The 16,297-nt window shown below is 38.3% G+C and overlaps 1 protein-coding gene across 2 annotated transcripts; it reads right to left on the reverse strand.

Moving 5' to 3' along the window:
* Positions 1 to 53: 53 nt before the first annotated feature.
* On the reverse strand, positions 54 to 13,311 carry bdh2 (3-hydroxybutyrate dehydrogenase, type 2). 2 transcript variants are annotated; one of them, XM_049571219.1, is made up of 10 exons: positions 13,198 to 13,311; positions 9,796 to 9,886; positions 6,577 to 6,655; positions 5,632 to 5,728; positions 3,709 to 3,817; positions 3,317 to 3,377; positions 3,051 to 3,164; positions 1,098 to 1,156; positions 834 to 926; positions 54 to 287 (listed from the first exon to the last, which is right to left on the reverse strand). In XM_049571219.1, exons 2-10 carry the CDS (start codon positions 9,865 to 9,867, stop codon positions 234 to 236), a joined length of 738 nt encoding a protein of 245 aa, XP_049427176.1. In that variant the 5' UTR covers positions 9,868 to 9,886; positions 13,198 to 13,311; the 3' UTR covers positions 54 to 233. The 2 variants fall into 2 exon arrangements, with proteins under 2 accessions (XP_049427176.1, XP_049427177.1); XM_049571220.1 differs by having other exon boundaries at positions 9,796 to 9,883; positions 13,198 to 13,262.
* Positions 13,312 to 16,297: the final 2,986 nt, after the last annotated feature.

Consider the following 16,297-nt stretch of genomic DNA (forward strand, 5'->3'; position numbering starts at 1 on the left):
AAAATATTAAACAACAGATGCATTCATAATAAACTGATAATAACACCTGCACACTAGCTGTGATACAATTTATTTGCACACATTTGCAGCATACATTTAAGTTGGAAAATGGGTAATGTCTCCCACAGAATCAGTAAACATGATATGCAAAATCAAAACATGATCAAATCAAATGTTGTGCACTTTATTATAGAAGTCTCCACCACTGTCAGGATGAGCTTGCAGCAGCTTCCTCACAGTGACCATCCTCCATCCATGATGTGCTCCGTGCCTGTCACATAGGCAGACTGCAAAGGGGCCAAGACACATCACATCACTGGGGGATTATTTCACCACTAATTAAGAACCAACAACTTTGTCTGCATTTGTGACGATAGAATGTTAAAGTTACTTTGGGGTAAGCATGCATACACCCTGACACAAAACCAGGATGTAGGAAATACTGAGGTCACAAATAGCTCTCCCTTCTAACAAAAACTTCACAAGACACCAAATCTTTAGTTTTAAACTGTGAAAACTTAAAAATGTTCAAAGACAATGTCTGTAAATTTTATTTCCTGTCATGAGGAGCATTCTCCACATTGCCAGGAATACAATTCTGGTGAATTCTTTATAAAATAGTATATTTTAAAGGTCTAAAAGTGGTTAATTTGAAGTATAATAAGTCTAAAAAATACAAAATAGTTTTTAATGTTGACTTGATTTGAAAGCCCTTCAAATGTCTAGAACAATCACAAAGTACCAGGACCTATGTGTTTTCAACAGCAGCTAAAGCCCTGCAAACTCTGCCCCAGTGTCTGTATGACATGGGCCTACCGTCTGCAAGCACTCACCTCATCTGAGGCCAGGTATACGCACAGGTACGCCACCTCTTCGGCTGTGCACATTCTGCCAGTTTTCTGTCGTGCCATGAAATCCTTATAAGCCTGTGGAGTTTAGGAGGGAAAGAGTTACACTTGTAGCATTCATTATCTCTAATACCCAGGATTTCTTTTTGTGGAAACTGAGATAAGATGTACTTGTTCAGTGACTCATGCAGGCATTACTGTCAGATTAAGACTGGAGAAAATGACAGGGTAAATCAGAGCCTATCGTACCTGTTCTGGGTCAGGTTGGGCCTGGATCCTACCCCTCAGTGATGGAGTGTCAACAGTGCCTGAGGAAATGTAAAGAAGCAACCATGACTTTCTTTTAAAACCTTTATCATAACAAAAATGTTGAATAAAGAAATATAAAAATCATTTGCTTAATTTAAATTTTTTTTTACTGGACAAATATTACACTCAAAGAAATAACTGTCTCATTTGTCAGGTTTATGTATTTCAATTACATTACAACAAAATAAAATAAGTTATTTATTTATAGTAATTTATTTATTCTAATAAAGTTATAATTTCTGTGTATTTCAAACAATTTTTTTCAACATAATTTTACTGACCAAATAATTCATTCAAAGGAATAATTTGGTCACTTGTCAGTTTTACTTATTTCAAGTACATTAGATTTCCATCAAACGGAGGGAAATTAATTTACCAAAAACCAGAAAGTACCATTTATGTAATAAAATGAAATAAAATAAAATAACTATAGCTCAAATAATTTGCCTGATTTATTCTAACAAAGTTTATGTAATTACTGTTAATAAATTTAGAGTATTTGAAATATTTTGATTAACCTTTTTTTTTTTTTAACAATATTTCACAGACCAAATAATACACTCAAAGAAATAATTTGGTAATTTTTCAAGTTTACGTATTTAAATTACATTAAATTTCCAAATTTCCACTGAGGGAAGTTAATTTACCAAAAATCAGAAAGTACCATTTATGTAATAACATAAAATAAAATAAAATTAAATAAATTAACTATAGCTCAAATAACCTGTCTAATTTATTCTAACAAAGTTTATGTAATTACTGTTAATAAATTCTGTGTATTTCAAATGTGTTGATTAACAAATTCTTTTAACATAATTTTACTGACCAAATAATACACTCAAAGAAATAATTTGGTCATTTGTCAGGTATTTAAATTACATTAAATTTCCATCAAACTGAGGCAAATCAATTTTCCAAAAAAACAGATAGTACTATTTATGTAATAAAATAAAATAAAATAAAAATTAAGTTAACAATAGCTCAAATAATTTGCCTAATTTATTCTCACAAAGTTTATGTATTTACTGTTAATAAATTCTGTGTATCTTAAATATGCTGATTAACATATATATAAATTTTTTTTTTTTTACATATTTGTATTGCTTTTTTTTTAACAACATATAAACAGCTATATAGCATCACAGAAGAAAAAAAGCATACAAATGCACAAGTATACACACATATACAGATATCTACATACATACAGAACCTTACCACCAGAACAGGCAGTTGCAGAAGATAAAGGCCTAATCAGGGCCTATCCTGTTGTGATCAGCTACAAGATGTAATAATAATAATAATAATAATAATAATAATAATAATAAAATTAAAAAAAAAATGTATAAGTAGATGTGACTTACTTCAGATGGAGTTATCAATAAAGTGGGGGTTTATATTTGAATAAATACATAGAATTTATCAATAGTAATTAGTTACAAAAGCTTTATTAAAGTAAATTAGGTAAATCCTATGAGCTATAGTTACATAAATTCTTATAGTCTATTCATCTCAGTTTTATTTGATTTAATAGCATAAATGGTACTTTTTTGTTTTATGTTACAATCACTTGAGTGTGAATCTTATATGTAATTGAAATACATACACCTGACAGTAGACCAAATAATTTCTTTGAGTGTAGGTGTGACAAGGTTCACTTCAGGTCTCGACATTGTACAAATGTGTTTGCAATTATTTAGACTGGCTTTGATAGGGGACAAACCCAAGGCTTGTATATCTTTGAAATACACAGTGTCCTCAAACAAAAGAAGATTTTTTCTATAACATCAGTTCATTTTGTTGTCAAGGACATCCAGTCTATATCTGTTAAAATGCTGAGGAATACTTGAGGAAGAGTCAAAGCAAGTTTTATTTTTCAGGTTGTTCTAAACTTACCAGGACAAACACAGTTACAGCGAATGCCTTGCTCGATGAAATCAGCTGCTATAGATTTGGTGAGCCCAATCACTGCAGCCTTGGAGGTGCTGTAGACACATCGGTTCACAGTACCTGTGTAGAGGAAACACACGCAGAGCAATTATCTGAGCTAAGAGGATTACAATGAACATGGTCATACTTCGACAACTTAATGTCCCTTTAATTGGGCATAATAGTTGTTCTACAGTCTTATACAGTGAAAGGATCTGCAGACGTTTATTCACCTTTTATGCTTGATGCAACAGATGCCATGTTAATAATGTTTCCTGACTTCTTTGCCAACATCTAAGGAGACAAAAAATGAGGAAGGTGGCATATAAACAGAATAGATAAAATGAAACATAAAATTATGCAACGGTCATTTTTATGTAACAAATAATTGGGAAATGTGCTATGATCCGAGACAGTTTGGTTAGTTTGTGGCTAAAGCTGGATTAGTGATTGGTCAGTCGCCGCCCATCATGCCACAGGCTCAGAGTAATACAGCTAATCCCAGCAGACAAAGGATGAGAACAAAAGAAAAGCATATGTCACTCAATTTACAGCAGCACTTATTTCATTCTCTCAACAACAGGATGAGCAGTGTTAAGCATTCGGTAAAGTGGGCAAAGGTCACCTTAGGGAGGAAAGCCTTGCACATGAGGTACATGCTCCGGACGTTCACGTTCATTGTGAAGTCCCAGTCGGCCTCTTCACAGTTCAGGATGGAGCCGTGGTGCACAAACCTGTGTACAGTAGAGGACATGTGAACTCAGATATTACAAAGGATGGTATCAAATGTAATCATCAGCTTTAGCTAAGAAGTAAAAGACCTCATATGTCAAGCATGATCAAAACAGAAGAGCATCAGAGTTAATATGACACAAGCATTATTAAAGGGACAGTTCACCCCCAAATCAAAAATGCTTACCCGTAGTGCTTTTTCATAATCTAGATTATTTTGGTGTGAGTTGCAGAGTATTGGAGATATCGACCGTAGAGATGTCTGCTTTCTCTCTAATATAATGGAACTAGATAGCGCTCAGTTTGTGGTGCCCAAAGCGCACAAAAATACGTTTGAAAAACTCAACATCAATGTCTCTTTGCAGAAATCATGACCTGGTTACTCAAGATAATCCGCAGACTTTGTTGTGAGCAGTTTCATGTAGGAACTATTTTGTTTCTACACCCACCAACTGTATCACTGCGCAGAAGGATGTGTGCGTCTACTCATGGATATGGACGTTAGCTAGCTCAATGGTTCTAGGTGAGAAAACAGTAGATGCACGCTCCCTTCTGCGCAGTGATACAGTTGGTGGCTGTAGTTTGGTACAAATAAAATAGTTCCTACATGAAACTGCTCACAACAAGGTCTGTGAATTATCTTGAATAACAGGGTCATGATTTCTGCAAGAGACATTGCTGCGGAGTTTTCCAAATGTATATTTTTGGCATTTTGAGCACCACAGGCTGAGTGCCATCTAGTTCCATTATATTCAAGAGAAGGCAGACATCTCTATGGCCAATATTTCAAGAACTTAGTAACTCACACCAAAACACTCTTGACTGATAAATATCACTGCAGGTAAGAGGAAAAATATGCATTTTTGAGTTTAAGGTAAAACCGTTCCTTTGAACTGAAAATAGACGCGGGTCCAAATGCTGCATTAACCCCCTCAACATTTTACTGAGCCTTAAAAGGTGTCAATTTGGAGACCTTTGTTAAGGAGATTGGCAAAAGGTCAAGTAGAGGTTAAACCTTGAGGTATAGGGATTTTGGAAATGAAGTTAAGCAGGGGATGGATAAACACGCTTAATGTGGAGACAGCTTGCTGGCAAAACAAGTAGAACAACTATGCATTAATGCATGTCAAAGAAAAGGCTGATGATGATCTGTGAATTTGTCACTGATAACAGTCTAATGGAAAGACAAAACCAAGAATGTGTCGGTCTCTTGATACTTTCAGTCTGTTCCACTGGAAATGTAAATCTTTAAAAACTGTTAATGAATATGAAGCGTCATTTTCTAAAACATATGGGCATTGCAGTATATAGCAAATATTACTAAAACAGGAGTACATAGTGCATTTGTTGTGGGCTGTACTTGTTTGTGGATTTGGTGTGCTAATGAACATTTCAGACAAGTGCATGGTGCATGTGGGAACTGACTAAAATAAAATACATTGCCTATTTTAACAGGTAATAAAGGAACATGTCACCCAGTGCAGCAGTTCAGCAGTAGCTCATTGATTTTATGACATCTCCTGACAATAAAATAAAGAGAATATTATACCTAAAAGTCCAGTTTGTAGGGTTTAGGAGAATCTATTGGCAGAAATGGAATAAAATATTTATAACTATGTTTTCATTGAGTTTTTCGTTGATCGTTATATCTACATACAAAGAGGATCCTCTTCCACATAAGCCACTGTGCTGCTCTACGCTGGCTACAGATAGGGCCATTTGCGTTTTTGCATCTTCCTAAACGCTGGACCTTAAATACTCCGAGTACAACCTATCAATATTCTGCTCTTGTATAGAGTAAAGAGGGAAAACATACCCAGCAACATTAAACAGCACATCTACATGGTCATGTTCCTTGGCCAGGGCTTCCACTTGGTCCTTCTTGGTTACATCCACGACCTTGGTCTTGATCCCTGTCAGTTAAGAGAAAAGGAGAGCTGTGGTTGTGCAGAAAAAATCCCACTTATTTTAATAATGTTCTAAAAGGAGATTGCAGGAGATACTATTTTTAAAATGAGGCAGTCAGTTCCCTAAAATAAATGAACAAAGCAAGTGAGCTACTACAGATAAAATCACCCTCTGTTCTGACAGCACATCTGCACAATTACACACATTCACACCTGGCTGCTACCCTGTACAACCTCTACCTTCTCCTGCTGGCCACTCAACAGCTCTACAGAAAGCTGTTAGAGGGGAAGAGCTTCGCTTGTGAGCAACCTGATAGAAAGTGTACAGAGAGCCAAGAGTGTCCATCACCACCTATTTATTCAAACCTGGTGCAACTGGGGCAATATTCCACAATAAGCCTGCTCACAAATGTATGGCTGACTGCTTACAAACACAGCAAATTAAATATTGTGACTGTATGTTTGTCGTTTACCATGTCAGTTATCCTGCAGACATTTTGAAATTGTCACAGAAATGCTAATATAAAGCTAACAAATCAGCTACATTAAAAAACTAAAAAGCTTGTTAAAAAGTACATATATTGAAGATACTCTGGTAAAAAATAAAACAATAATAAGAGAATTTCATGGCATGCAGTGTGTTTTAACCACAAAAACAGAATGACAGTACAGTACAGTATAGTAGACTACTTTTATTAACATTATGAAGTATTATTATTATATTATATAGAGTACGATATGATGGGAACAGCATGGTTTAGTTCCAGTTTAGTAGTTCCCTGCATCACATCACTAGTGCATCACACTAGTTACCCAGCAGATGGCAGCGTCACACCAGCAGAAATGAATCTTACCTGGAATACCATCCAGCTCTTTCAGCTTCTCTCCATTGATGTCTGTTGCTGTGACTTGAGCTCCCTCCTTTGCAAATGCCTACACAGTTGAAAAAAACAAAGAGTCAGTGCTGAGTGGTTTCACAGCGTCTGCACATATCATTATACAACCCAGTTGGACGGTTTTCACTTGCTTTGTGTAGGATGCAGCTCTGGAATATTTTAAAGGGATAGTTCTGATTTTTGGAAGTAGGGTTTTATGGGGTACTTCTCCGTAGCCAGTGTATTACATACGGTAAATGTCAGTCAGCACGCCCCCAGTTTGGAGAAGCAGCAGAAGTACTGAAGCGAAGTAACGTACTGCTCTGGATGGGGGGCAGCAGCAAAACGTATTTTAGCCACCTAAAAAATGTCCCACCTGTGTTATATTGAGAGTATTTTTACTGCTTAACCTTCCCATGAGGCAGCCGACAAGGAAGCCGTTAATGTCTACAGTTACACATTTATGCTCTCTTCAAATCCACCAGATTCCATTGACAAAAACAGTAATTTTGGCTCGCTTAACAAGGGAACTGCTGCTTTACCACTCCCTCAGTTAGTTAGTTTGTGTTATGACTTTTGTAAATCCAAACTAACCCTTTCAACACCAAAGTCACAATAACACAAACAAAATAACCGATCGAGGCAGCAGTAGACCAGCAGCTCCTGTGTTCAGCAATGTTAAATCACTTTTTTTCTCAGTGGCGTCAGGCTTAAGAGAGAGCGATATTCAGTTCCCTGTCAGAAATTGCTGTCTGATGGTGACGTAAAGCAGTGAAAATATTATTAAAAGATAACTTTGGTATTTTTCAACCTGGGCCCTATTTCCCCATGTATATGTGTGCGTATGATTCATAGGTACAACTCGTTCTAAAACGTTTACTATGCTATTTACAGAGATAACACTGGCGATCTGAACCGGTCAGTGGCGAAAAAAAGCACTTTTAATGCGCAAACTTATACGGGACGCATTTGCCCCCGTTACGATTTTAGCTCGTTTCGCGGCTCCTGGCTTAATCACCTGAAAATGAGAACTGCTGTATTTGTTAGCTTAAAATGAGCTGTTTACATCTACATAGGGAGAGGGTCTGCAGAGATCATCATGTTGCACTGCCATGTTTGTACAGTAGCCCAAAATGGACAAACAAAACACCGTCTCTAGATTGGGGCATTTGTGTTTTTGCATCAGCCACTGTAGTTAGCAGCCCTTCATGCAACAAGAGCGGCTCATCACTGTTCGCTTCCGAATAAGTCGGTCAGGAATAATCAAAATGGCTTTCAAGGATACTGGCGAGACATCTGTTGAGACTGAGGTCACCATTCACCCTCACAAGCCGCAGTGTCAAATCTCTGGAGAAAGTCTGCGCAGACTTCATCAGTGGGGCTAAAGAAAACAACCTGAAGGTGAAGGGACCCGTCCACATGCCTACCAAGACTCTGCGCATCACCACCATAAAAACTCCCTGTGGTGAAGGATCCAACCCTGGAATTGCTTCCAGATGAGAATCCACAAGCGCCCCATTGATCTGCACAGCCCATCTGAAATCGGCACTTCACCTCCATCAGCACCGAATCATACATTGATGCACACATGGTGCAAATGATTCAATCACAGAGTCCGTGTGTTTTAAAGAGGAAGAGACGTCTGCAGTATATTGAGTATTGAGTATACTTCAGCAGGTGCTGGGCTTCTGGCCTATCTCTGACATGCCAAACAGCGTCGGAGAAACACTGATTTGTAACGTGAAATTGCTTTCTTCAGTGTTTCTACTGGTTTAAATCACCTGGTCTGTTTGTTTTAAAGAGTGAGAGACCTCTGCGGATAATTCGGCTTCCGGTAAAAACCTCCTGAACGATGAAAGCTGGGGGAATTCTAACCTGGAGAAGTTTCCGCTTGTTGCAATCTGCAGTCTTCTCTGCTAGATGCCACTAAATCCCCCTAAATCTCACACACTGGACCTTTAATTGGTTTTTGTCTTGTTATATAAAGTTTAAAAGAATAATTATGGTATAAACTTGCAGCACAGTATTTCCTTTAGAAGAAGTTCAAATATTTTGTTAGGATCCAGGGATTCAGACAATTAATAATGAATATTTTGTTGAGTAAGCATATGATTATAAAAAAACCTGAAGGCTCGGGAACAGTGACAGGCAGGTAAGTGTTTCTACAGAGTACACACTGTCACTTCCTCTGACTTTAATTCAGGTCACAGCGCTGACACCAACATCTCAATCCCACATATCTATAGACAAGAGGACAGAATTTCTACCCTTAATCCCTCCACCTTGAAACTCACTCCACCTCAGGTCAGCTGATGGCTGATGGAGTGACTGCATCATTAAACACGGAGCAAATCACGTCAGCCTTTTAAAGCCGAAATGGAAAAAGCTCAATGGCCCCCTCACACCGTATGTAACTTTTAATACTAAGTGATTTGAACCTAATGATCCAGGACGTAAATAGACCTCTTTGTATTTGAATATCTGCACACTACACAGAACACGAAGCCCTGCCGGCATGGTGTTACACTCTTAAGACATCACTTGAAGGGAATGGCATGTGATGATGATACACTCTTGACACGGACGTATGTGTGTGAGATTTTCAAGTGTTTTGCTGGCTCTTTGGCGAGAATATCACCAGAGGATTGTTCCGCCTTTAACGTGTGTTTGCGTCAGTTCAAGAGCCACTATTACAGCAGTTATTTACAGCACATGTGGAGTGATAGTACACACACACGAGGAAGTCTATAATCTTTATAGAAGAGGAAAACAGTTGTTTCTCTGACACAAGGCATTGATTTAAATTTTTATTTCATAATTACAGCTTTTATATTTCTTTGCGGAATTCAGCTTTTCCTCTTATTTGGTATAAAAATGGGGTAAAACTAGTGCTTAAGCAGGCAACTAAATATATATGCACATGGTGTTGTTTCTGTAGCACAGTATTGTGGAAGAAAACATGTTTTGGATCACTGTTATTGTTGCAGAGCTACACTTGTATCCTTTCAAATGGCTTTTACAGAAATATAAATCATGGCTGGGTGTCAGCAGCATTCAAAGCTTCCATTTGCATGACAAAGAAGCTTGCTGAAATATGTAATGAAGTCAAAATACACACTGCCTGGACACCACAAGCAATTTTTCTCTGTGATTTGGCTGGAAATGTATCAGTGAGAAGTTCTTATTAGAGCTCATTACTATTGCTGCAGCACGTCCAATCCCCTGTGCGGCGGCAGACAACACAATCACCTTCCCGTCAAGGCGGCCCATAGTGCACCTTTCTCTGCTGCTGTGATCAAAACAAACACACAACAAACAAGGTATATTACAACACCACAGGTTCATTTTGATGATAGAGGCTCTCTTTTTTCATAAAGACAAATATCCTGCTGAGCGTTCATTAGATATTTCAAATGTGTTAATGAAAGATAATTCCAGCTGAGAGCTTGCGTAACAAATGGTAAATGTCCAATTGACGTTAAATATCTGGTGTAATGTCTGTCTATATGGTCTGCTGCACTCGAGGACTGACAGCTTCAGAGAGAAATCGTATCATATCACCCATGCGTTGCGCATTATGAAACCTATAGCAGAGATTTTATTAATCTGAATTTAGTGGGCTGCAGTCCATTATCACTGTGTACTTATAGTACTGATAGCTACAAAGTCCTCGGGCCATAAATATGCATGTCATTTTTATTACCATATCACTCACGATGACATCGAGCCTGCAGAAACAGGACTTAAAAGGAAATGTGTCATTAATCTTACATCTCCAGGGACAGGCTAATCACTTTATTATTCTAATAATATTTAGCCACAGTACAGTACAGTACAGTACAGTACAGAACCCCTCTTAAAAAATGGCACAGTGGTTGCATACAACTTCCAACATTTCCCCCTGAACGTCTCACCTTCAACAACTTACACTGAACAACCATTTGCACTTATTACCATCACAGGTGTGCACCTTATTACCATCACAGGTGTGCACTATCTCAAACGTGGGCCTTGTTGAAGCTACAGCATCGCCACAGGGGGGAAACTACCTCACAATTTCAAAGTAACACATCCAAAGTTGTTTCATTTTCATTAGTGCCGTCACAAAACCAACAGTGGCCTGTGTGTAGCTATGAGCCAGCGGTTGCGTGTCCCTTTCGCAGTCTGTCTGGCACAGTTTGCTGCAGTCAGCCCTCACCAGCTGTCATTTGGAGGAAGTTAGTGAGAGACAGCTGGCTGTTTCACCAGTCGGGACTTCGCACATTTCAGTGCAGTTTGCCTTTTACTCTTCTCCCTCAACAAGCAAAAGACAGAGGGCTTACAATGAGATGTAAATGAAAAGCTAAACTTTTCTTGCCTTATTTCTTAAGACATATTCTCATTTCGTATTCCTGGCATTGCAAATAGTTTAATCTCACACCCAGTGGTGTGACATGTTATGTTCAGCTCCTGTGCAATGTTCCCTTAAATAAAAATACAGACGACATCATAGTTATTATAGCCTCTCAGGCAGGTGAAGACATATGCGGTGTGTTCCACTGCAGGTAAGAACAGAAGATGTGAGGCAACACAGTTTATTCTGTGTGTCAAGACCCATCACTATTTTGATTTTAAATTTGATTTAAATTTATTTAGCCCTGTGATAGTCTGGCAACCTGTCCAGGGTGTACCCGCCTCTCATCCAGTGTCAGCTGGGATAAGCCCCAGCCCCCCCTACGACCCTTAACAGGATAAGCGGTTACAGAAAATGAATGAATAACTTTATTGACTCTGGACCACAGATCTCAGTATGGAGTATGAACATAGAACAAGACAGGTGAGCACCCAGAATAGATTTTCAGCACACACTGAGACATTTTAAGAGGGGCATAACATTACTCACAAAACACCTGGTGGACAAGTTGTCCTTGGTTTGTCTGTCAGCAACAGTAATATAAGTTTGAGCAAAGTATTTTGGCAGGTATTTCTTCCTGTTCTCAATAATATTTCTTTTTCACATTCAAACAAAATGTGGTAATCATGTGTACATTTATTAATACCAACAAGTGCCTATGTAACAGGTTCAACAAGTGGTTCTCAAATGGTGTGCTGTGGCACACTGGTGTGCCGTGATGCAAATCCAGGTGAGCCTAACATTATTATTGCAATATTCAACTGGGTCTATACAAAAAGATATGAATGAATTTAAATTTTTTATTTTAATCAGTACATTGTGCACACCCATTTCCTAATAAAGACACAAACTCTACCTTAATTTGATTAAAAAAAAAAAAACCTTCGCAGGGAACCTAGTTGTTGCCAATCACACAAAGGGAATTATAAGTGTGTAACACATCATTTCATGTGTAAATGGATGTGTTACTGGTGCTTTGATGTAATTTTTAAAAAAGTTTAAAGTGAATTCTTGAATCATTTCGATAATAAATATTTCACAAGTAATAGTTGGTTGTAAATTACTGCTTGATATTACCACTATATACTGTAACATGTTATAGGGTCTGTTGTGCACAGATATAAATACAGGTGTGCCTTGAGATTCTGACTTGCCCTCAGGGGTGTCTTGGGGCATAAAAAGTTTGAAAACCACTGGGTAAAACAATCTCTCTCATAATGGAGTAAATGACTGCATGTACGCATGCTAGTTTGTGTAATATTTATCTGTAAAGCCAAGTTTTCAGTCTGAATTAAGGCATGAATGATGCAGGTATGACTGGCAGCTGCAGTGTAACATTCCTAATTGACCTACTGATGACCTTGATTGCAATTAACGGCATTAATACATAATGGGATTCAAGAAAGAAATGATATTACTGTAAACTTCATTTTGAAACCCATACATAGGCCAGTCTTCATCTGTATTCATAATGTGCTTCACCATGGCCTTTCAAACAGTGCAGAAGTAACTCTTAAAGTCACTGTGGTCCAGGGGTTTGCAGCAGTGTATGCACCCTCTCAGACATAATGGAAACAACCCCATATAGGCAATTTAGTACCATTAAAAATATGCCGAATTAACTATTAGGATTTCCTCTTTATTATGTAGTCCTAAATGTACGTACATCTATCACATGATTATTTTAATACTGAAGAAAACTTAAAAACGTGACAATTCTCAGGCAAGTTTTGTTATAAGGAGCGTCTGTGATTTCTATGCGGATTCATGACTGTATAAACGTCACAACCCTTATTAGAGGTGGTTTTACTGCGAATGACTGCAGGCTTGATCGCATTAATATATTGATTCTGGACTATGTTTTGATGTAAAGTGTTGCACACGTGTTGCAGTGAGCTGCTATTGCTGTTTGCCCACAGACAGCATGAGCGCATTTTCTCTGCTGCTGTACAAGTCTGCCCGATCCGAGATATTATGAATGACACTTTCTATGCATGCCGGCACTTATTTCTTTGAATCAGATCGTTGTATAACACGTCTCCTGTAACGTGCTTCACCAACTCTACACCTCATTACTCCTGCACGGAAAAAGCAGCTTGTATCCGCACAGACTGTAACCTCCACTGCGCAATGTGTATCTTTAATATTCATAGACTGTAAAGTCAAGTCAAGTCAAGACCAGAAAAACTTTATATCTGTAAACTCACCCTCTGTGCAGGTCCCACACACTAAACGTCGGAGATCAGAAGGAAAGGAGCACCTCATGTTACCTTCTGCTTGTAATGCTATTGGCTCCTAACCAGGAAGTCCTCATGACAAAACTTTGCAATGTGAAGATGAATGTGAGGGCAAGAGAATTCAGTGTCCTTGTTGCAGGAGCATGTTCAGTTACATATTAATGCATATTTTTCCTGCAAGAAACCGCATGTATTTAACCCTGTAGAAGAGCATTAAGCAACTTCTTCAAATGCATTAAATGCCTATTTTGGGGGGCCTGCTTGATGGGCTGGTACTGTTACCATCTAGTCATTCATTTTAACCAGACTGAAGTGTACAAACAGCAATGAAAACATGCAGGAGTTGACTCTTCCTGTGGTGGTGGTGGTGGTGAAGTGTCTTCATGATTACATAAACTAGATATAGCTTTGGAAAGACGTTGACCTTTGAGATCTACACAGACTTGTTCATGATCCAGTTTTATCCTTTTTACATAACATAAGATAACTTGATTTGCTGTTTGTACACCTGCACACAGTGTGGGCACATAGGAATTCCTGTGCAAAAAACACTCAGAGTCAAGTCAGAAATATACAAGTAAAAACGATAAAGTGCACACAACAAGCATTCACTGTGTGTAGGACACCTGTGCCAGAAGGGGCACCAAAACAGCCCAATGTGATCATTATCAATCAGGAGCGTAAATATAGACAGTGCAGGCAGTGTGGTTGCACTGGGGCCCATGAGGTTGGGGGCCCATAGAGAGAGTGGGCCCTCTAACAATGTGTTGGATGGAAGAATGGGCCCTTGTGAGTGATTGCCACCTTGAGAAATAAGATCTCTCATTCAGTTAAATACAGTGCAGTTTGCTGTGTATGCCCTTGAAAAAGGCAAACACATCTCTGTCATGTTGATTTTTCCTTATTTGTGAACAATCAATAGCATCTGTAGCAAAATAATATGCTTATTCTATAAAATCAACTATTCTATAACTTTCAATCAACAATTATATATATATATATATATATATATATCTATATCTATATGTATATATGTGTATATATATATATATGTATATATATACATATTTATATATATATATAAATTAAATTAATATATACAGATATACAATGACGATTGCTGGGTAATATGTATGCTGACATTATCTAATGTGAAGTCTCTGATCATGTGATGAGACCATATGTGCATGATAACGTGCACTTAGGCCCATTATAACTACCTTATGCCACTGTTATCAATCATAATTATACGTATTTCGTTAACTCTCCTTGTTAAGGCCCCTTTTAAACACAACATGGTTTGAGCTGCACTGCTGATGGTTTCAGTGACGTGCAGCTGCAGTACTGCGCTCTCTCTTATAGGTTTTTATTAGAGTTATTCATTCTGTCAGTTGACTCTGCTGAGCAAAGTTTTTTGAAACTTAAGCTCATTAAAACATACCTGCATTCAGAACTCGGTCAGAAGGTGTCATATAATGCACAACAAAGTGATTGTGCTTTGGTCACCCAAATGGCCAGCAGCAGCCCTGAAAGTCAGACAATCATCAGCCAATTGTAGAGTAAAAGGAACAAAATGAACTCAAGGTCACATCTGAAATTTGAGCATGGAGGTTCATTTTTTACCTTGGCATTTGACATTTAGTTGTGCTGAAGCAAGATCTTAGCAGATGGAGTTTGTTTCAAAGTTGCGAACACTTACATATCCGTGACGCCAGGGCAAACTCCATCAGCTCAAGAAGGTCATGTAGTATGATAAAAAGCTCTAGAACAGGAACTCAGTGGACTTTGAGATGTGACTGCTTTGACAACTTCTCTTTCACAAGTCAAGAATGAACCTTGAAACTCAGTGTTTTTCAAGGTTCAAGGTTTCTTTATTAGTACCCGAAGGTAAATTTGTTGTGCAGACAGGAACTCAGCAATCCCAGTATAAAATCACAGCCACGCAACAGACATCATGACAGTCAAATCGATCACACAATAGAAAAACAATACAATCATATCAAAATATAAATAAACATAGAAAAGTGCTTCAACATCTCCATGGATCCAACTAAAGTTAATATGAACAAGATTGTTCACCTTGTGGCCTTACTATTCAGCATTACAGTTGCTGTGGGTACAAAGCTATTTCTGTTCCCTATTGTCTGTTTTTCATTCAGAAACTCAATGTGGTAAACCTTGATTTATAAATCCGAACTGGTTTTCATTGCTTTTGGTGATTCAGTGCATCTTCTGCTCTTTTTAAATCTAAGTGCCAAGTATTTTCCACTGCTGTCCTTCAAATATAACCTGTTCATTGTTGGTTTTTGAAGACACCACCCTGTGCTCGTTAAACCATTTCATGTGCACTTCATGGCTTTAAACTGAACTGCAAAACACTCATTGCTTTCTGCAGTTTTTAATTTCTTAGTATAACCTTAAAGTTACAATGTGTATTTTTTCAGGTTGTTTATTAGCAAATATCAACTATTGCTTTCATAAATATATATTTACTAAAGTGTAATGCAATTCACATACAAATGGAAGCTTTCTCATAGGCTTAGAATGATTTCTCTATATATACACAGGCAGGGTGCGGTCTGCTGGAGGCTGCCTTCTTGTGTCGCCATATTTCAATACAGTGGCTGAAAGGGATATACTCGCTTCGCCTTTCACGTTTACCTAGAACTTGCCGTAACTGGAGATGGTTAAGGTGAAGATCAATCCGGGGCGCTTCTGCGTGAACCTGCTTTGCACTTTTATGATTCTGTCGCACTTTAAATGGAGGACCACACATATGTTTTGCCCCGTAAGAGGGAAACCACGCCACCAAATAAAAGAAAAAGATCAGATAAGCGAGGACGGGACAAAACGCGAGTGAATATCAGCCCTCTCCTCCTCCTCTTCCCTCTGGGTAGCCGAGACACACCTCTTTGCCTGGCCATTCCTGCACCGCCTCTACCACCTCGCCCCCTTCATCTCCATGGTCTTCCTCCTCTCCCTCTTCCTCTTCTTCCTCCTCTCCCTCTCCCTCTTCTTCCTTCTCTCCCTCTCCCTCTTCTTCCTCCTCTCCCTCTCCCTCTTCCTCCTC

This window comes from Epinephelus fuscoguttatus, linkage group LG3 (assembly GCF_011397635.1).
Source record: "Epinephelus fuscoguttatus linkage group LG3, E.fuscoguttatus.final_Chr_v1".
Taxonomy (NCBI): domain Eukaryota; kingdom Metazoa; phylum Chordata; class Actinopteri; order Perciformes; family Serranidae; genus Epinephelus; species Epinephelus fuscoguttatus.

Bases quoted from the DNA above. Each gene is read 5' to 3' on its own strand.
- bdh2 (XM_049571219.1), bottom strand. From the start codon at position 9,867: ATGGGCCGCCTTGACGGGAAGGTGATTGTGTTGTCTGCCGCCGCACAG. The intron at 3,165-3,316 runs GTGAATAAACGT...TCCTCTACACAG, and splicing joins TGTTGCATCAAGCATAAAAG to GTACTGTGAACCGATGTGTC. The intron at 1,157-3,050 runs GTAAGTTTAGAA...ACATTTCCTCAG, and splicing joins CTGTAACTGTGTTTGTCCTG to GCACTGTTGACACTCCATCA.